At 34.7% G+C, this 21659-nt stretch overlaps 1 protein-coding gene across 8 annotated transcripts in view; it reads left to right on the top strand.

Moving 5' to 3' along the window:
• NUP98 (nucleoporin 98 and 96 precursor) overlaps positions 1-21659 on the top strand; it is a gene marked incomplete at its 3' end in the record, with an annotated part of 108186 nt that overhangs the window by 50653 nt on the left and 35874 nt on the right. For all 8 annotated transcript variants that reach the window (XM_081282040.1, XM_081282039.1, XM_081282038.1 and 5 more), the window contains 6 exons: positions 1115-1248; positions 2387-2574; positions 10809-10925; positions 12953-13251; positions 15737-15850; positions 16902-17040. In XM_081282040.1, the coding sequence (XP_081138166.1) occupies positions 1115-1248; positions 2387-2574; positions 10809-10925; positions 12953-13251; positions 15737-15850; positions 16902-17040 (991 nt within the window). The remainder of the gene's footprint in view (positions 1-1114; positions 1249-2386; positions 2575-10808; positions 10926-12952; positions 13252-15736; positions 15851-16901; positions 17041-21659) is intronic.

Here is a 21659-nt window from a genome sequence, read left to right as displayed (position 1 = left end):
TTTGTATTTTTTAGTGCGCTGCCGCCCGCTGTCCCCCCCAAAAATTACTTTTTTGGAAGGGGGATTTGCTGGAATTGCACCCAGGGCCTCGTGCATGCTAAGCACACACACTACCACTAAGCTATGCTTCTAGCCCATTTAAAACTTTTTTTGTTTTTTTTTTTGCTTTTGGTGGTATTAGGGCTTGAACTTGGTACTTCATATTCTACCATTCAGCTGCATCTTTAGCCCCTTTTATTTTTTGAGACTGGGACTTGCTGCATTGCTCCTGCTAGCCTTGAATTTGTGATCTTCCGACCTCAGTCTCCCAAGTAGCTGGGATTATGGGTGTGTGCCACCACACTGGCTTTAATATATATATATATATATATATATATATACACACACACACACACACACACACACACATAGGAATTTTCATTTATTAAATAATTAGATAATGTGCAGTGAACACTTGGGAATATTTCTGTTTTATTTCCAATTTAATTGAGTCCTTGGATTAAATTTTTGTAGTTGAAATTAATTGATTAAAAATAATCCCATTGACTCAGTAGGCCATAGCAGGAGAATCACAAGTTCAAGGACAGGCTGGACAACCTAGTGAGATCCTGTCTCAAAATTAAAAGAACTGGGGATGTAGCTCAGGGGTAGAACATCCCTGGACTCAATCTCTAGTACTACTAAAAATTAGAAATAAAAATGATAAAAGCAGTACTTGATCTGTATCTTGTCATTCTTTCTTTTAGACAGATTAAATTAGTCTTTAATGTTTCTAGAAGCCAAAGACTATAACTTTTTATAATGTTGTGCCATTGATAGTAAGGTAGATATAAAATATTTCTTCAAAGTTGTTTTAGTTTGCATTTTTTTTGATTAATAGTGACAATGGACACCTTCTAAATGAATTTTTATGTGTAATATGAAATTGGCTCTTAATGTCTTTAACTATGTTATTCATGATTTTTTTTTTCAGTTTTCTTTCCTCAACCAGTAGTGTCATTAGTGAATCTGAATATTTTGAAGACTATTATCTCCAAATAGAGAACTGCGTTTTCTGCTATAAACACATTGTATCCTTGGACTGACATTTTTTCCCCTTTCTTTTTTTGAAAAGCTCTGACAGATCCAAATGCTACTGCTGCCCAACAGGCTGTTCTCCAACAACACCTTAATAGTTTAACATACTCACCTTTTGGAGACTCCCCTCTCTTCCGGAATCCTATGTCAGACCCTAAGAAGAAAGAAGAGGTAAATTTTTTTTCTTTTTTTTGGGAGAATACTGAAAAAGAAGGTATTTATTCATTAGAGGTATCACAGTTACATACATTTCCTAGTAAAGTATATGCCGTGTTAGAGCTTTGTATTTTGATGTTTAAGTAGAGATGCAGGTTGTTAGCAAGGTGGGTTCTAGTGAGATCTGTCTCAAAATAGAATATAAAAAGGATTGGAGATGTAGACCAATGGTAAATTGTCCCTGGGTAAAACCCCCAGTACCCTTGCCCCAAAACAAAATGAAAAACTAACAAACCTCAGCCCTGCCCTTCAGTCAACTGATTACTCCATTTGTCATGCTGCCTTCCAGATACAGAAAAAATAATTACTGCTGACCTAGGGAAAAGCATACAAAAATGTGTCTTTAGGGCTGGGGATGTGGCTCAAGTGGTAGCGCGTTCGCCTGGCACGCATGGGGCGCTGGGTTCGATCCTCAGCACCACATAAAATAAAAGATGTTGTGTCCACCGAAAACTGAAAAAATAAATATTTAAAAAGAAATTCTGTCTTTAAAAAAAGAAATATTGTCATTCTTGTTTTAAAGAATGAAACTGTTAGAAGCTAAATTCTCTTATGAGATAAATGGACAGGGCAAATTAATAATATGTGGTATTAATCCATTTTAATTATAAAGTACTTTGCAAATCCAGTATCTCAGTGGCATTATTTATTCATATATTTATTTACCAGGGATTGAACCTAGGGATACTTAATTACTGAACCACATCCCTAGCTTGTTTTATTTTTGAGACAGTGTCTTACTAAGTTGCTTAGGGACTTGCTAAGTTGCTGAGGATTGCTCTGAACTTTCAAACCTCCTGCCTCAGGTGTGTGCCACCACACAGTTTCTCCAGTAGCATTTTTTAAAATGTCAGACAAATTAGTCCAAATGGGGCTGGGAGCTCAGTTACAGAGAAAAATAGTTCCATTCACATATGTAAATACATAGAATATTTGATGTTAACAGCTTTGTTTTAAGGGAGCTGCAACTTCAAGAGGAATCTATCAGGTATGCCAGAACTTAGGTTTGAATTCTGTCATCTGATTTTTAAAGCCAGTGCCAACTTTTGAATTAAACTAGATTGTCCTTTGATGCTTTTCTTTTGTTTTTCAGAGATTGAAACCAACAAATCCAGCAGCCCAGAAGGCTCTTACTACACCTACTCATTATAAACTGACACCCCGACCTGCCACCAGAGTTCGTCCAAAGGCTTTACAAACAACAGGCACAGCCAAATCCCATCTCTTTGATGGGCTGGATGATGATGAACCATCCCTAGCCAATGGAGCATTCATGCCTAAGTGAGTTTATTTTACAAACAATATAAAATAAGATTATTTAGATTAATACAAATATAATGCAGTTTACTTAAAAAAAAAAGAGAGAGAGAAGAAAACCCAAGATATCACAGAATAAAAATGATTCAGTTACTCATGGTTGATGTAAAAATGTTTTGATAGATAATACTTCTGGTTTTACAAATGCACATTTTAATTTTGTTTTTTTCCAGGAATTAGTACTCTTTTTGTCTCTTTATAAACAGATGGTCAGGGGACTGAGGCTGTAGCTCAGTGGTGGAATACTTGCCTATCATCCAGTAGGCCCTCGGTTCTTTCCCCTGGCCACTATAAAACCAGCAAAGAAAAAAGAGGCCAAATTAAGAATCTATTTTTCTCTTTTTATCTTTCTTTCTTTTTTAATTTCCCGGAATTGAGAATATATACACAGATAAATAGAACCAATAATAAAGCACATAGACATACACAAACAAACAAAAAATACAGGAAAGTATGTAGAGGAGTTATTAATTTTTTTTTTAAAGAGAGTGAGAGAGAGAGAAGAGAGACAGAGAGAATTTTTTTAATATTTATTTTCTAGTTTTCGGCAGACACAACATCTTTGTTTGTTTGTGGTGCTGAGGATCGAACCCGGGCCGCACGCATGCCAGGCGAGCGTGCTACTGCTTAAGCCACATCCTCAGCCCTAGAGGAGTTATTAATAAACTTTTCTCCAAGTATATTCTGATAATCTACAATAAAAAGCTGAAGAAAATTATACACCAAACCATTAACAGCATTTAACATCAGGAGAAGGAATATTAGGGTATTTCTTTTCTGGATTATTTTTCTAGATAAATAGCAGACACATAGTAGGCTTTTTAAAAAGAACATGTACTTTAATCAGAAAAACAATAAGGTGAGCATTTTTTCTTTTAGTAATCTTTGGATAACAAATGAGAATTCATTACTTACAATTCTTGGCTCATGAATGTTAATAAAATTTTAAAAAATTACAAATTTTTTTTCTTAGACATGTGATATACTGTTCCACAAAAGATGGAAAGTCTGCTTTTACACATTTCTTAGAATAATAGTGATTTATTATTTTGAAAGCAAGGAATCTGTATTAATCACAGGTATGTCCTGGTATTTTCCACACTGCTTTGCACATAGAATGTAAAGACGGCATGGACACATTATTGTGTCCATCAGATCAGTAGTTCTCAGGGCAATTTCACGAGGTCTTATTAGGATTAGGGTGGGAAGGGGCATGTTTTATACTTTTTTTTTTCCTTCATATTAGGGATTGAACCCAGGGCTGTTTACAACTGAGCTACATCCCCAGTCCTTTTAATTTTTTTTTATTTTTAGACAGGGTCACACTAAGTTGCTAAGGCCAGCCTTAAACTTTCAGTCCTTCTGCCTCAGCTTTCCAAGTTGCTAGAATTAATAGGGATGTGCAACTGTACCTGGCAAAGCTGCTCTTATTTACTCTTAATACTGCATGTTCTCCTTGGTCCACTTCTGTGGATTTGCTGTCAACAGTTTTACTATACTAGATGCATTTCATTTAGTTGGTCTGTTCCTTTGTCCTTAATTTTCTACCACTCTGATCACGTTTCTTGGTCTCCTTTGCCAATTTCTGTCCTTCCCAACCTGATTCCAATTTATCTGCTTACTTCCAGAGTGCTTTGATTTCATCTTTCTTCAAATCATTATTATCTTATGGTTCCCAGATTTTTATCTCTAACTGAAATGTTGTTCTCCAGATTTGCTGAGGCTCACTTTGAACTGGAGATCCTCCTGCCTCAGCCTCCTGAGTCACTGGGATTACAGGCATATGCCATCACATTTATCTTCTCAAGATTCTTATGTTCAACCCTATTCTACATCTCCATTTAGGTGCCAAGTAGGCCTTTATTTCAAAATTAATATGTCTAGTACTGAACTCCTTAAATTCCTTCTCAGTTCCCTTTCACACAGAGCCATCCCTCTCTGAAGTAACTGCATTTCTCTCATTTTAGTCAGAAACTTTGGAGCAGTCTTCACCTTTTTCTCCCATTTCTTATCCAAGCTATTTACATATCCTCCTTGATTTTACCTTTAGTAATTACTCTGTATTTGACCAGTTCTCATCATATTAACAGTTATTACCCCAATCTAAGGTACTACATTTTTTTGCCTGAATTACTATAATATCCTCCTAACTAATGTTTCTGCTTTTACCCTTACACTTTTGCTTTCAGAGATAGATACCACAGTGATCCTTTTGAAGAATAAGTTATATTGTATCACACTGTCTTCCACAACCCCAGCCACTCTGCTTTAATCTTACTGCCTCCTTGCAGTAAGATCCTTACTTTAAAAAAAGAACAGAATCATGAGAGAGTAAGATCACTCTATTTTAAAAGAACAGAATGGGCATGCTATTGCCCCAGTTGGTCTCTTCACACACTTTTCCCCAGATATCCATATAGCTAACCCTCTCACTCTTTACTCACTCATCTCCTCAATGAAGGCTTCTCTGACCACCCTATACCCTTCCTGTTTTGGTCCTGGGGATTAAAAGTAGGCACACTTTGCCACTGAGCTACATCCCTAGCCATTTTTATTTTTTTTATTTTGTGTCAGGGTCTCACCAGGTTATTTAGGTGGACCTGTAACTTGCACTTCTACCTCAGCTTCCCAAGTCTCTGGGATTACAGGTGTGTGCCACACACCTAGCTCCATTCTTGTTTTTGTTTTTGTATTCTTTTTATTCCTTTCATTTTATAATATACATCTTATTTTATATTTGGTTTTTGTCCATTTTGTCCCTCTAGAACATAAACTAAATAGGCAGGGAACTTTGATTTTTTTCCTACAGTTCAGTGTGCCTAGAAGAGTTCCTACAATATGGCGGTTGACCATAAATGGATAATATATGAATGTGGCTCTTAGGAGATATATAAGGAGATAAACAATAATAGAGAATCTCACCAGTTTGCTTATAACTACTCATGGGAGGGAGGAGGGGCTTAGAAATAGTGATCTTCTAAAACGGTGCTGTGACATGCCTATAAACCCTACTTGGAAGTCTGAGGCAAGGAGGATCATTTGAGCCCAGGAGTTCAGAGTCATAACAAAATCCTGTCTTTAAAAAAGAAAAAGAATTGTGGTCATCTAACCCAAAGAATAAGAGTGTAAAGATTTTTCCAGTTTCTGCTGTCAGCTTTCTATAATTTAATACTATAATTCCTCTTATCCATGATATTACATTTATGGTTTTATTTTTCGAGTCAAGTGTGTTCCAAATATGTTAAGTGGAAATTTCCAGAAATAAACTGTGTATGATTTTTTTGTTTTTTTTTTTTGAGATGTAGCTCCAAAAAAAAAAATCGAGATGGAGATAAAGCATACCCAGGACCCAGGTATGCTGTATCCTGGAGCTACATCTCCAGTTTGATTTGTTTATTTTCTATTATTATTATTTTGTTGTTGTTGTAGATGGACAGAATACCTTAATTTTTTTGTTTGTTTTTATGTGGTACTGGGATGAACCCAGTGCCTTATGCATGCTAGGCAAGCACTCTACCACTGAGCCACAACCCCAAACAGCTTATAAATTTTCTAAGTTTCTGTTTTGAGTAGTATGAATATATACATACACACACACACACACACACACACACACACACACATGCCTAAAGAAGTATTTTTAAGAAGGCTGGAAAAAAAATATGTAACTTTTTAAAAAGTTATAAAACCATTCAGGTTTTTGTTGTTTTTGTTTTTAAATGTATATTTTTTCTGGGTTACCAGGTTCTAAACCCAGTGTCACTCCTGATCCACATCCCCAGACTTTTTTATTACTTTTTTTTATTTTGAGACAGGAGGCCTGGGGTTGTAGTTCAGTGTCAGCGTGCTTGCTAGCAAGTATGAGACACTGGATTTGATCCTCAGCACCACATAAAAATAAAAAAATTAAAGGTATAAATTTTGAGACAGTATGTTGCTTAGGCCATTGTTAATTTGCTGAGGCTGACCTTGAACTTGCAATCCTCCTGCCTCATCCTGTTCCACTGGGATTACAGGCCATGTACCACCGTGCCTAGCTATAACTTTTTTTTTTTTTTTTATTACTTTTGGCAAGTCATGTTTTTAAAGTAATTATTTCACCTAATTAAAATGTCAAATTTATTGGAATAAGTTATCTAAAAATAACCTTATATTTTTTTATGTTGGTAGAATCCGTAGAGGTGCCCTTTTTTTTTTTAATCCTAGCACTAATTATTTTGTGCCTTCTCTTGTTTTCAGTTTGGTAAGGAATCTACCAATTTAATTGGTCTTTTCAAAGAACTAACTTCTAGCATTATTAATGTTCTCTATTCTGTGACTGTTTCTGTTTCATTAATTTATATTATATCATCTTCATTAATACTTTTATTTTGTCTTAGTTTCTTCCCTACCGTCCCCTTTTGTATTTGTCCTTTTTCTAATTGGATATTTTGGTCTTTGATTTTCAGTTTTACTTCTTTCCAGAACAGTAGTCCCTTTTTCTCCAAGGGGATTCAGTTTCAAGACCTCCAGTGAATGTCTGAAACTGCAGACATTCTACCGAACTACTACAGAAACTGAATCTACAAACTACTGTAGAACTGTATCTTTACTGTGTTTTTTCTGTACATATATGCATACTTATGATAAAATCTAATTTATAAACTAGGCACAGTAAGAGATTAAGAACTAATAATATGGAACGATTAGAACGATGTACTGTAATGATTAAGTTAATATGTGTGGCTGGGGTTGTATCTCAGTGGTAGAGTGTTTACCTAGCCAGGCACTGGATTCCCTCCACAGAACCACATAAAAAAAAAAAAAAAATTAAAGGGGGATTTAACAAAAAAAAAGTGCCTTTGTTCTAGTTATGGAATTTTCTATTTACTATTTTCAGACTGTGTTATAAGTGAAACCACAAATAAGGGGGACTCATAGATATCTTTTTGTTATTAATTTACGGCTTGCTTTAATGGCTCAATGTAATGTTAGTTTTATTTTTTTATTTATTTTTTTAAAGAGAGAGGTAGAGAGAGAGAGAGAGAGAATTTTAATATTTATTTTTTAGTTATCGGCCGGCACAACATCTTTGTTTGTATGTGGTGCTGAGGATCAAACCCAGGCCGCACGCATGCCAGGCGAGCACGCTACCACTTGAGCCACATCCCCAGTCCTAATGTTAGTTTTAAATGTTCCATGTCTACATACTTGAGAAAGATGTGTACTCAGTAGTTGTTGGATACGATGAGCTTAAGTTACACCATTTGAATCATTAAGAACTTCTACATACATGCTACATACATGCTTAATTTTTAGCTAGTTTCCTTGGGTTTACATATCACAGGAAAATATGAACACTTCTACAATCTTCCTAACTTTATCCATTTTAATTTTTTTTCCCCTACCAGGGATTGAACTCAGGGCGCTTAACCACTGAGCCATATCCTCAGCCTTTTTTAAATATTTTATTTAGATACAGGGTCTCACTGAGTTGCTGAGTGTCTTGCTAATTGCTGAGGCTGGCTTTGAACTCGAGGTTCTCTCTGCCTCAGTCTCCCAAGTTGCTGGGATTACAGGCAGGCATCACCTCATCTGGCTCCATTTTAATATTTATAATAAATTTTACATGTGTTCCTGTATCTTCTATTTTTTACTTTTTTTTAACCTTTTGAATTTTTATGTCGTTAACCTTATATAAAGCTTGCCATTTTAACCATTTTATGTGTATACATTTACAATATTATATAATCATTTTCACTATTTCTTGAACTTTGTATCATTCCAAACAGAAACTCTGTATTCATTAGATAGTAGTTTCCTATTCTTTCTGAAACTCCAATCCTGGATAACCTCTTTATTACTTAGTTTATAAATTTGCCTATTCTAGATACTTTACATTAAAGACAATCATATGTGTTTCTTTTTTAAAATGGATCTTTCATTTATTTATTTATTTATATGTGGTGAGAATCGAACCCAAGGCCTCACACATGCCAGGCAAGTGCTCTACCACACAGCCACAACTCCAGCCCCACCTCATTAGCCAGGCAAGTGCTCTGCTACTAAGCCACAACTCCAGCCCCACCTTATTTGTTTTTCTTGTCTGGCTTATTTCACATAGTGTGTTTTCAGGATTCATCCATGTAGAATGTAACAGAACTTTGTTCCTTTTTATAGTTGAATTATGTTCCATCGTATGGATATGCCACATTTAAAAATTTTTTTCTTCTGGGGATGAGGGTTGTGGCTCGGCGATAGAGTGTTCGCCTAGCATGTGCAGGGCACTGGGTTCGTTCCTCATCATCTTCTAAAAATAAAATAAAGGTATTATGTCCAACTACAGCTAAAAATATTTTTTAAAAATTTATTCTTCTGTTGATGGACACTTAGTGTGTTTAATATTTTGAATAAGGCTGTTGTTTGTGTTGGCATACAGGTATCTAAACATGTCTGTTTTCAATTGAGTAAATACCTAGGAATGGAGTTGGTCATAATGTTAATTCTGTGTTTAACTTTTTGAGAAATGCCAAACTATTTTCCCAGCAATTGTACCATTTCACATCATCATTAGCAGTGTTCGGTTTCTCCTTGTCAGCACTTTTCGTTTTATTTGATTTAAATAGCCACACTAACAAGTGTGAAGTGGCATCTCATTGTGGTTTTGATTTACATTTCCCTGGTTACTTAGCAATAATGGGTATGTTATGTCTTTATTTGATTTTTATTTTATATGTCAGTTGTTATATTTACTAAACTGTCTGGCAGTACCTAGACTTCAAGCATGATATTGGCCTTCAGAGAAATTCATTCTTTTTTTTTTTTTTTTTTTTTTGCACACTGGGGATTGATTCCCTGGCCTTCTGCATGCTAGCCAAGTACTCACCACTGACAGGAGATTCTTTTAAAAGTAATGTGCTTTTTAAGATAATTGAAAAATAGCTGGAAAGGTGGGGCACACCCATCATCCCAGCAACTATGGACATTGAGGTAGGAGGGTAACAAGTTTAAGTTCATCCTCAGCAACTTAGAAAGACTTGTCAATGGGCTGGGGATGTGGCTCAAGCGGTAGCGCGCTCGACTGGCATGCGTGTGGCCCAGGTTTGATCCTCAGCACCACATACAACCAAAGATGTTGTGTCCGCCAAAAACTAAAAAAAAACAAAATATATATTAAAAATTCTCTCTCTAAAAAAAAAAAAAAAAGAAAGAAAGAAAGACTTGTCAAGACTCTATCTTAAAATTCTTTTTTAAAAAAGGCTGGGGATGTTGCTAAGTGGCAAAGCACCCTTGGGTTCAATTCCCAGTACAAAACAAAACAAAACTTGTATATGATAGGAAGTTCTTGAAGTAAACATGCTATACATAAACCTGAACTTTAAGGTATCTGAATATTTTTCTCATTAGATACCAGGAGTTTTTATTCCATTCATTATCTTTTTTAAAAAAAATCTTTCTCATTTAGTCACAAGAATCTGTTCACCTGTTTTCTTCTAGATAGCATATTAAGTTCTGTGGAAGAGATTGTAAAATACTAACTTCTAAAATAGAGGAAAAATCTCTTAAAGAGAGTAAAGGCATGAATTAAAATGTAATCAGTGATAGCATTCTGGGGCTCAGAGGAGGAAGGGGATTTTCTACTTCAATTTGAATGTCCTTAGCTTTATTCTTCCAAAAATTAGAATATAATATGTTGGGGCTATTTATGTTATAATTATACATTTCTAAGAAGAGAAGTAAATGAACTTGTTAGATCTCTTTGTCCACTGAGTTACCTGCCCAACCCTTTTCATTTTGAGATAAGGTCTTGCTAAGTTGCCCAGGTTAGCCTTGAATTTACAATCTCCTGCCTCAGCCTCCCAAGTAGATGGAATTATAGATATATACCACCGCATCCAGGTTGTTAGATCATCTTTTGGTGTATAAGAGTATCCTTTTGGGCTCTAGTTTTTTGTTGTTGTTGTTGTTGTTGTTGTTTGTTTGTTTTTTTGTTTTATTTTTTAATTATTTTTTAGGTGTAGTTGGACACAATACCTTTATTTGTTTTTTTTGTTGTTGTTGTTGTGTTGAGGACCGAACCCAGGGCCTCACACATGCTAGGTGAGCACTCTAGTTCTGAGCCACAACCCCAGCCCTGGGATCTATTTTTAAGAAGATGTCTATGATATAACTGTATACCTAAATTCTATTTTTATTTTTCTTTTGGTCACTGTTTATAGGAAGAGCATCAAGAAGTTGGTTTTGAAGAACCTTAACAATAGCAATCTCTTTTCTCCTGTTAATCGTGATGCGGAAGACCTAGCTTCACCATCTGAATATCCAGAAAATGGTGAGAGGTAAGCTAATTGTTTTAAGTTGCTTTTAAAATCCTATTCTCATTTAGAGAAGATTCTGAGCTTAGAATTTTATGAAAATTTCTAAAGATTTGTGAATATTCCATAGAAGAATTACAACTTAGAGGTATCTAGAAACTGAATAATATTTTTATTTCTTGGGTACTTTAAACTGTAAAATTCTGTTTCATATCTGCAAAACTATTTTGGTATCAGTACATATTGCTTTAAACAGGGTTAGCATACATTTGACACTCACTTCCTTACAATAAGGAGTACTTTGTCTGGTATAATTAGCAAAATATAACTGAACAAAAAAAAAATAATCAGTATGGAGTTTGTAAAAGAGGAGTTAATAGTATTTATATTAATCCTTAATAGTTTGGTATAAACTTATCCACTGAAGAAATTTGTTGATTTATAAGTACTAATATTGTAGAAATTATGCATTAATGATATATTTTACAACCAGCTTATTTCCATCTATTATAGTTGCCTTTCCATATTTGTATGAATATGTCTGCCTTCTTATTTTTAATGGCTGTATAGTCATTATGGTGAATGTAAGATAATTAAACTAGGGGCTGGGATTGTGGCTCAGCGGTAAATAATCGACTAGCAAATGCAAGGCCCTGGTTTGGATCCTCTGCGCCACATAAAAATAAATAAACAAAGGTTTTGTGTCCAACTACTTCTAAAATATAAATATTTTTTAAAAAAAGATAAACTAGTTCTCCATTATTGGATATTTAGATTATTTATTATTCTTTTCTTCAACATAATGCTTTCGTACAAAAATCCTTAATTATACTTCATTCTACTTAGAATATACAAAGACTTCTTTGATTAATAATACTTCTTTATTTAATGCAGACTCTAATATTAAAGTAAAAATTTTTTCAGTGTTTTATCTTGAAATTAATCACCAACCATTTGTTCCCACACAGTAGAGCATACTGGTTTTTTGTTTGTTTTTGAGGTGGTACTGGGGATTGACTTGGGCATTTGGCCACTGAGCCACATCCCCAGCCTTATTTTGTATTTTATTTAGAGACAGGGTCTCACTGAGTTGCCTTGCTTTTGCTAAGGCTGGCTTTGAATTGAGCATACTGTTTTTGTTTTTTGTTGTTTGTTTTTTGCAGTGCTAGGAATTGAACTCAAAGCCTATTTCATGCTAGACTAGCGCTTTATTGTTAAGCTACAACCCCAGCTTAAAATTTTTGTTTTAGGGGCTGGGGATGTGGCTCAAGCGGTAGCGCACTCGCCTGGCATGCGTGCGACCCGGGTTCGATCCTCAGCACCACATACCAACAAAGATGTTGTGTCCGCCGAGAACTAAAAAATAAATATTAAAAAATTCTCTCCCCCCCCCCCTCTTAAAAAAAAAATTTAAAAAAAATTTTTTTGTTTTAGACCAAAAATTGAGGTTCTAAGATCCATTCATTCATGAAAATAGAGCAGTTAAAGACATAGAATCTAGAGGTAGAGTTTCTGTGTTAAAACTTCAGCTTTAGGGGGGCTGGGGTTGTGGCTAGTGGTAGAGCGCTTGCCTCGCACATGTGAGGCACTGGGTTAGATCCTCAGCACCACATAAAAATATATAAACGAAATTAAGATATTATGTCCATGTATTAAAGAAAAAACTTTTCAGCTTTAGGGACTGGGCTTGTAGCTCAGTGCAGAGCTCTTGCCTCCCACATGTGAGGCAATGGGTTCGAGCCTCAGCACCACATAAAAATAAACAAAGATAATATGTCCATCTATAACTAAAAATTTTTTAAATATCAAAAATTTTTTTTTCAGTACTCAAACTTTACAGCATTGCACAAGTTATTTTATTTTTCTGTGCCAAGTTTTCTGTAAAATAGGAAAAGAAATTATAACCTATTTCACAGGATTGCTTTAAATACAAAATTAATGTTTAATATTTGGAATTACCCAGAACATTGCCAGATACTTAGTAAAGGGTCATTAAAGGTTAGTGTTGTTGTTATTACTGATTAAGGAGTTATTACATTATTCTTTTTCAGATTTAGTTTCCTGAGTAAACCTGAAGATGAGAACCATCAGCAGGATGGTGATGATGATTCTATTGTATCGCGTTTTTATAATAATCCTATTGCCAAACCCATTCCTCAAACCCCTGAGAATTCTGGAAGTAAACACAACAGTAGCAATAGTGTGGATGATTCAATTGTTGCATTAAACATGCGGGTTGCTTTGCGAAATGGACTGGAAGGAAGCAGTGAAGAAACCTCCTTTCATGATGAGTCACTGCAAGATGACAGAGAAGAAATAGAAAATAATGCTTATCATGTGCATCCAGCAGGTCAGATTCATGTACATTATCTACATTTGAAATAGTTAAAATTAATGTGTTTAATTACCTTGGTTTAGTTTAAAGAGGCCTAATTTTATAATCAGAGAGATTGCCATGATACATTCCCTAACTCTGCAACTCAGATAGCTTGCATACTAGTTTTTTTTTTTAATTATTATTGTCAATGGATCTTTATTTTATTTATTTATATGTGGTGCTGAGAATTGAACCCAGTGCCTCACACATGCTAGGCAAGTGCTCTACCACTGAGCCACAACCTCAGCCCGCTTACTAGTGTTTAAATGAGTGTGATTATTTTCTGCTATATTAAATTTTCAAGATTTGAGCTAGATTATATAGAGAGATCATAATTGCTGACCTGTATTGCACATTCAAATAAAAATTGTTGTATTAACCCCTAATCCCCCAAAATTAATCCATTAAACAAGTAAACTACAAGATTAGAGTATCTTGATCATCTTTTACCTTTTTTATCTATTAACACTGTTTCAGGTTTGAGTGAAGATAATTATATTTTTATTTTATTAAACTCATGTGAAATATACATATAACGAAGACGTACATTAATTTTTAAGTGTTGATTTCAGTTAATTTTGACATGTATGTATCTGGTATCTAACACCCCAAACAGGATAGAGAATTTTTTTTTTTTTTAAACCCTGGAAAGTTCATTGGTAGACCAGAATTCAACCAGAACTCTAGTTTCTGTCACATAGAATACTTTTGGCTATTCTTGCATCTGACACAATGGACTGATATATTCTCTTTTTGTACTTAATATTATTTATGAGAATTCATTCATGATATTGACAATTTTTTTTATTGTTCTGTGGTATTCCATTATAAAAATATGCCACATTTTGTTTAACCTTTCTCTGTGAATGAACATTTGGATTGAAGTGTCTATAAAAATTTTATATAAGGCTGGGATGTAGCTCAGTAGAAAAGCATCTGCCTTGCATTCACAAAGCCTGGGTTCGACCGCCCTGGTTCCAAAAAAGACCAAAACAAACAAAAAATTTTTTTTAATCTTTTTGCCTTCATATATATCTTCTGTTTACTTCCTGAGTAAACAACTTTGTACTTTTACATAAATAATCTCAAGTATCTATATTCATTACAAATTTATTCCAATATTATGTCTTTTTAAATACCCAAAAAACATTTTTTTATTGATTCTAATTTCTCATTTACCTTGTTTCCTAACACTTAATTTAGATCTCCCTTTCCACAGACATTCTAACAACCCTCTAAACCTTGCCAGTGAAAAGCAAGTATGCTAGTGGACTATGCTAGAAGCTGGAGTTGGATCTGATGTCAACCTTAAATACTTTTTTCTCAAAGCAAGCTACCCTGATAACCTAGCTACAAATAATAGTACAGGAGGGATAAGAACAACCATACCAATGTTGCCGTGTTTTTGTTTTTTTGTTCATTTTGTTTTTAAATCTTATCACATCTTATCCTTTTTTTGGTATATTCTGAAACTCTTCTCCACGCCAATATTTCTTTTCCTTGGGCCATCGGATACCATTTAGGTATTATTGAAATCTATTTGATTGATGATTTTTTAGTAATAGTAATTATGGTCCTTTAAATTTTCATTTTTCATGGGACTTTCTCATGTTGGATTTTTCAAATCATCTTGATTTAGCTGTTCAAAAGATGTAAATTTGAGAGACAGTAGGTTATAAAAAAGAATGTATTGGGTTTGGAGTTTTATCTTCACCTCTATGGCTAAATTATTAACCAAGGCACATTATTTTCACCTTCGGTTTGGTATCCTGTATATAAAATAAAAGTGGTTCAAGAAAGACTTTCCCAGAGTGTAATCTATGAAATGCCTTTCATATTAGAGGATGTTAATGAATATCCTTTGAAATGAGTTTTCTGTGAAAAGAGTTTCCTGTGGCAGATTAAGTCTGGGGACCACAAAGTTTAAGCAGAGTTAAATAGTTAGTCTTCATTTTGGTATAAATGTTCTAAGACTGTAAAATATTGAATTTTTGTTTGTTTTGCTGTACTGGGGATGGAACCCAGGGCTTCACACATGCTAGACAAGCACTCTGCCTCTGAGTTTTATCCCCAGCCCTCTAATTATAATGTATGTTTCTCAGCATTTTGGGCCATGAAGCCTTTTTTTCAAAAAATAGTTTTTCCTTTGTATTTAATAAAACTAGATTGGAAAAAATATTTTCTTTGTTTGTATTTTCTCTTTATATAATAATTTAGCTATTATATAAGGTAAATTTTTTTAAATGCTCACTTCATAGTTGTGTTTTATTTTTATTTTTTCTCAATACTGAGGGATGAACCCAGTGCCAGTACATACTTGGCAAGGTCTCTACCACTGAGCCACACCCTGGTCCTTTTAGGAAAGAAATTAATAAATAAAAAAATAAATAAATATTACTGAGAATTCCTCCACCCAATGATAGTCACGATTAATATTTTCTTTCTTTTATGGTCATAGGCATTGTCCTCACTAAGGTTGGTTACTACACTATTCCATCTATGGATGATCTTGCCAAAATTACCAATGAAAAAGGAGAGTGCATTGTCTCTGACTTCACCATTGGTCGTAAAGGTAAGTGTGAGTTTAGGAGTTAGTGTATAAGCCAGGATTTTTCACCTGTTTTCTAATTAAGGAAAGTCTTTGGTATCTGAATCTGTTTTTTCCTACATTTAGGTCTCCTTTGTCCTGAATAGTAGAAACTTGGATTGACAAGTAACAAAACTAGAAAGACTAGGACGATATAGCATTCTATTGGTTTAGGTATGCCCATCTGGGGCTGGTAACTATTTGCTTTGATTCAGTTTTCTACAATTAAAGAAAATAGCAAGACATACTAGGTGAGAAAATGGAATAATAGGCAAAGAATATTTAATACTTAGGATTATCATTATAGCTGACTTTATTTTCTTGGAAGAAAATTCTTATCATTCTATATTATATTTAAAAAGGGGTCAGGCAAACTGGGCGTGGTGGCCCATATCTATAATCTCAGCTATTTGGCAGACTGTGATAGGAGAATCTAAGTTTGAAGCCAGCCAGGGACCTTGTCTCAAAATAAAATAAAAGGCTGGGAATGTGGTAGTAAAGTTCAACCCCTAGTACCTCTGAAAAAGTGGGAGTGCCCTCAAGCAGTTTAATTTACATATGGCAGGCTAAATAATTACTAAGAGTTGTTTATATAGCAGTGTGTCAGATGTTTGTAATCCCAGTGATTTGTGAGGCTGAGTCAGGAGGATAGCAAGTTTGAGGCCAGCCTCAACAACTTAGCTAGGCCCTAAACAACTTGGTGAGACCCAGCCTCAAAAAATTAAAGGATCTAGGCATGTGTCTCAGTGGTCATTAAAAAAAAAAAAAAAAAAAAAAGAAGATTGTTATGAGATAGCAGAAATGTTGTAAAAGTGCAGGTGTTACATCAGATAATAGGTTAATTTATGTCAGTCCCTCTGTCCCCATTCTTCTTTTGCTGGGATGGAAATCACCCACTCCATAATGCTAGATGATTTAAAATAGTGATTATTTAAAACTGTTTTTCCCTTCTGGTTGTTTAATTACTTTAGATAAAATATGGGTTTTTGCTCCCTCATACAGGATGAACTTTTAACTGTTACTCTCACACTTTTAGGTTATGGCTCTATCTATTTTGAAGGCGATGTGAATTTGACCAATCTAAATTTGGATGATATTGTGCATATCCGAAGGAAAGAAGTTATTGTCTATTTAGATGATAACCAGAAACCACCTGTGGGTGAAGGACTAAATAGGTATAAACTTATTTGTATATAGAAAATAATAAACTAACCAGCAGGTTTTTTTTTTTTAAACGTGGATGTGTTTCCTGTATATGTATTTCCTTCTGCAGCCAGGTTTTGTTGACTAACTATAGTAAGTTTGATTATTGTTTCTCTGCTTTCATTTAAAAGTGTAAATGAGGCACATGCCTATAATCTTAGCTACTCTAGCTGAGGCAAAAGAATTGCAAGTTCAAGGCTAGCCTGGGCAATTTAGCGAGAACCTTCCTCAAAATAAAATTTTTAAAAAGGGTTGGGGATATGGCTCAGTGGTGGAATGCTCATGTGTTCAACCCCCAATACCAAGGGAGAAGGGAAAAGATTAAGAGACGTATGCACATAGAAAAAACCAAGTGAGGACACAGCATGAAGGTGGCCTATATACAAAGAGGGAAGAGGTATCAGAAGAAAGAAAACCAGCTGACATCTTATTTTGTCCTTCTATTCTTCAGAATTGTCCCTCTTGCTGAGGAAATTAGGTTCATAGAGATTTCAGGTGGAAGCCAGGAAACCAGTTAATTCAGATGGTCATGTTTGAGGGTGGTCTCTGGGTTGCACCAGGGTGGTCTTGAATTTGCAGTCCTCCTGCCTCAGCCTCTAGAGTAGCTGTACCACTGCACCTGGCTAAAAAGCATTTGACAGAGTTTTATACAAATCATTGCCAAAGAAATGGTTTCTGATATCGGTAGCAATGGTGAGAACTGTCTGGAAGGACTTTCTAGGGCCTGTAGGCTTTCCCCAAAAACCCAGTTATTCTAGGCACAGTCCTCATGACCTTTGTCTAGGGAAAAACTTGAGGCTTCTCTAGGCCCCAGCAAGCCAGCAACCCCGCCTCCTGAGGCCCCTCAGCTCCCAAGGAGGTACTTCTGAGTGACATGGACACTTTCTGGTAAATACTCAAAAGAACCGGGATCAAGCTCAAGGCCTTGCACGTGCTAATCTCTGCTCAAATGTCCTTTTATAAGAAACTATCTCCTGAGAAAATTTAAATTTACAAGAGAAATTGTAGTGTCATCTACATCGTTTTGAATGTTGACTACCCAGAGAGATACACCACATCCTAAATTCCAGTACCTGTGAAGTGACCTTCTTGCAAAAAGTGCCCTTGCAAATGTAATTAAGAATTTTGAGATGATATCCCAAATTATTTGAGTGGGCTCTAAATCAAATAAAATGAGATTAGAATGATGCCAGCTACAGGATGCAGGTACAAAGAATACTGATAGCCATCAGAAACTGAAGAAAGACGTAAGACTTCTCTACTAGAACCCCTGGAGGAAGGGGTTTTAATTTAGAATTCTGGTTTCCAGATGTATGAGAGAATAAGTTTCTGGTGGTTTTTTTTTTTTTTTTTTTATGGTTCCAAGGATTGAACCCAGGGGTGCTTAATCACTGAGCCATTTCCCCAGCCCTTTTTAATTTTTATATTTTGAGACACCTCCTGAATCACTAGAATTACAGACATGTGCCACTGTGTTCAGTATTATCTATTTAAAAAATTTTGATAAACAAAGCTATACTATGACAGTGGGACTCCTTTTCCCTAATAGTCACAGATCCAACTGCTAATTTCCCTGCCTGTGCCCCATCCTTGTTTCTGCTCTGGCCACACTTGTTATTTTAGTGTGAGAGCCTAGCCTCTAATATATCTTCAGATAGGTGAAAGAAATATAGTTAAACTAATTCATCTTTATAATAAAACTTCAATTTAAACTAATATATTTTTATAAACCTGAATTGTGAAAAAATAGACAATCTAAGTAAACATTTAACAAGAAGAAGATTGATTCAATGATCTAAAACCTCCCAGCAAAGAAAAGCTCAAGACCAGATGACTTCACTGATTGATTCTACTGAACATTTAAAAACAAGTTCACTGGCTGGGGATCTAGTTTAATGGTACAGAGCTTGCGTACCTAGCAAGCACAAGGCCTGGGGTTCAATCCCCAGCAAACACCCACCTGCTGCCCACCAAAAAAAAAAAAAGACACCAGAATACCAGTTCTCCGGCTGTTTCAAAAAATTGAAGAAAAGGGAACTCTTCCAAATTGCTTCTGTGGTTCTAAAACTAGACAGACACTATAAGGAAAGGAAACAACAGGTCAGTGTATTTAATGAATATATTGATGTGAAAATTATCAACAAGAAATAGCAAATAATAGAACATTAAAAGAACTACATACCATGACCAAGTGATACTTTGGAATGCAAGAGGGTTCAGTATATGAAAATCAATGTTGTACACCATTTTAAGAGGATAAAAGGGAAAATACCACCTGACTATTTTGATTGATGTAGAAAAAGCATTTGATTAAATTTATTATTGTTTTATAATATAAATACTTAACAAACTCTAGGGATAGATGGAAACTACCTTAATATGATGAAGACCATATATGAAAAACACAGTTTATATGGTAATGCTAAAATACTGAAAGCTTTGTCTTTAAGACAAAATAAGGATGCCTGCTTTTTCTACTTCTCTGAAATATAACTACTCTAAATCCTAGAGTAATTAAGCAAGAAAAGGGAATAAAAGGCATGTAATTTTGAAGAAGTAAATTTATGTTTTCAAGGCTCCACAAAAATATTAGTACTTTACAGTAACATCAAAAAGAATAAACTAAAAACCATAAACCATTGTTGAAAGAAATTAAAGAGGACACAGAAACAGGAAAGACATCCCATGTTCACGGGTGGAAGACATAATATTGTTAAAGTGTTCATGTAGTCTTTCCTTGGTATCCATGGTTCCAAAACCCCACTCCTCATGGAAACCACAATTTTAATGGTAAAGTTCCTAATATAAAATTACATAGCATTTTCATGTAATCTACACACATTCTTCAAGAAGTTTAAATTGTATCTAGCTTACTTATAATACCTAGTATAGAGTAAATGGTATGTAAATAGTTTTTACACTATATTTAGGGGATGGTAACAAGGAAAAATGTCTTAAAATATTAAGTACAAATAGGGTTGGATTGTTTTCCTTGCATATTTTTGATCTATGGTTGATTAAATTCATAATGTTCCGATTGTGTACACGAAAGTATTGAAAGCAAGATCACCTTCAAGAAATAATTGTAGGGGGCTGGGAGTGTAGCTCAGTGGTAGAGCACCTGCCTCGCTCGTATGAGGTGCTGGGTTCAATACTCAGCACCATGTAAAAATAAATAAATAAAAATATTGCGTCCATCTACAACTAAAAAAAATATTTAAAAAAATACTTGTATACTTAATGTTGGTTGTAGTGCTTATTCATAATAGAAAATTGAAGACAACTCAATTGCTCATTACCAAATGGATAGAATATGCACAATGTGTTATATATACATACAATAGAATATTATTCAGCCTTAAAAAAGATGAAATTCTGACGTGTTATAGCATATATGAACTTTGAGGACATGCTAAATGCAATAAACAAGTCTAAAAAAGACAGATGAATGATTCTGCTTTGGAGGCATCTAGGTAAGTCAACTTCATAGAAATAAAATAGAAAGATGGTAGCAAGGAGCTCTGGGGGTGGGTGAAAAATAGGGAGTTGTTTAGTGTATTAGTTTATTTTCTGTTCAGTAACATAGACTGTGTGAGTTTTTTTAAAAAAGGTTTTGTTTTGGCTCATTGTCCTGGAAATTCAAGGTCCCAGATTGGGCAGCAGCATGTAGTGATGGCCTTCTTGCTGGCAGAATCCTGAGGCAGTATAGGGCATCTCATTGCTAGAGACAGGGAGTGGTGGTGTATATGTATATCTGTCTGGTTTTTCTCCTTATAAACCCACCAAGATTCAGTCATGGGAATTCCAGTGTAAGACCTTATCTAATCCTGATCACCCTAAACACCAAAATTGGATTAAGTTTCTGCCCTTTTAACTTTACAGTAGGGATTAAATTTCAACACATAAAACCTTGGGACTAAAGTTGTGGCTCAGTAGTACAGCACTTGCCTAGCATGGTGAGGCCCTGGGTTTGATTCTCAGCACCACATATAAATAAATAAAATAAAGGTCCATTAACAACTAAAAAAATATTAAAAGGAGAAAATAAATAAGTAACCTAGAGTGATACAAGGTTTTCCCTGAAAACCATAGCAGAGGCATAGAGTTTCAGTTTTATAAGATGAAAGTCCTGGAGGTTGGTTGTACAATAATATCAGTATACTTAACTACTAAAATGTACAGTTAGAAATAGTAAAGATGATAAATTACATGGTAAGTGTTTTTATTACAATTTGAAAAGTTATCTACATAACTGTTGTATTTATCTCCATTCATTATTTAATAGCTAATACTCACTGTTCTTGATATTTTATTCTATAAACATTTATTACTAATAAATCATCTTACTATTATTTAGCACAGTAGAACTTTTGAGACTGACACTGAGAGTTAGGTATCACATTAGACTGTGACCTAAATAACTTTGAATCAGTTATTCACAACTTAAGTGTTACTAAAATTAGATTGGAAATAATTGATGTACCATGGTAGTTTGAAATAAATGCAGTCTGACTGTATAAACCAGATATTGAGTTAGTTGATATTGGTAGTGACTCCTTGTTTTTAACCTTGACTACTATGGGAGGCAAGA

The sequence above is a fragment of the Spermophilus citellus genome (assembly GCF_964194105.1).
Source record: "Spermophilus citellus genome assembly, chromosome: 2".
Lineage (NCBI taxonomy): Eukaryota > Metazoa > Chordata > Mammalia > Rodentia > Sciuridae > Spermophilus > Spermophilus citellus.
The sequence above is the reverse complement of the archived record's forward strand: the minus strand, read 5'-3'. Positions and strand labels throughout refer to the sequence as shown.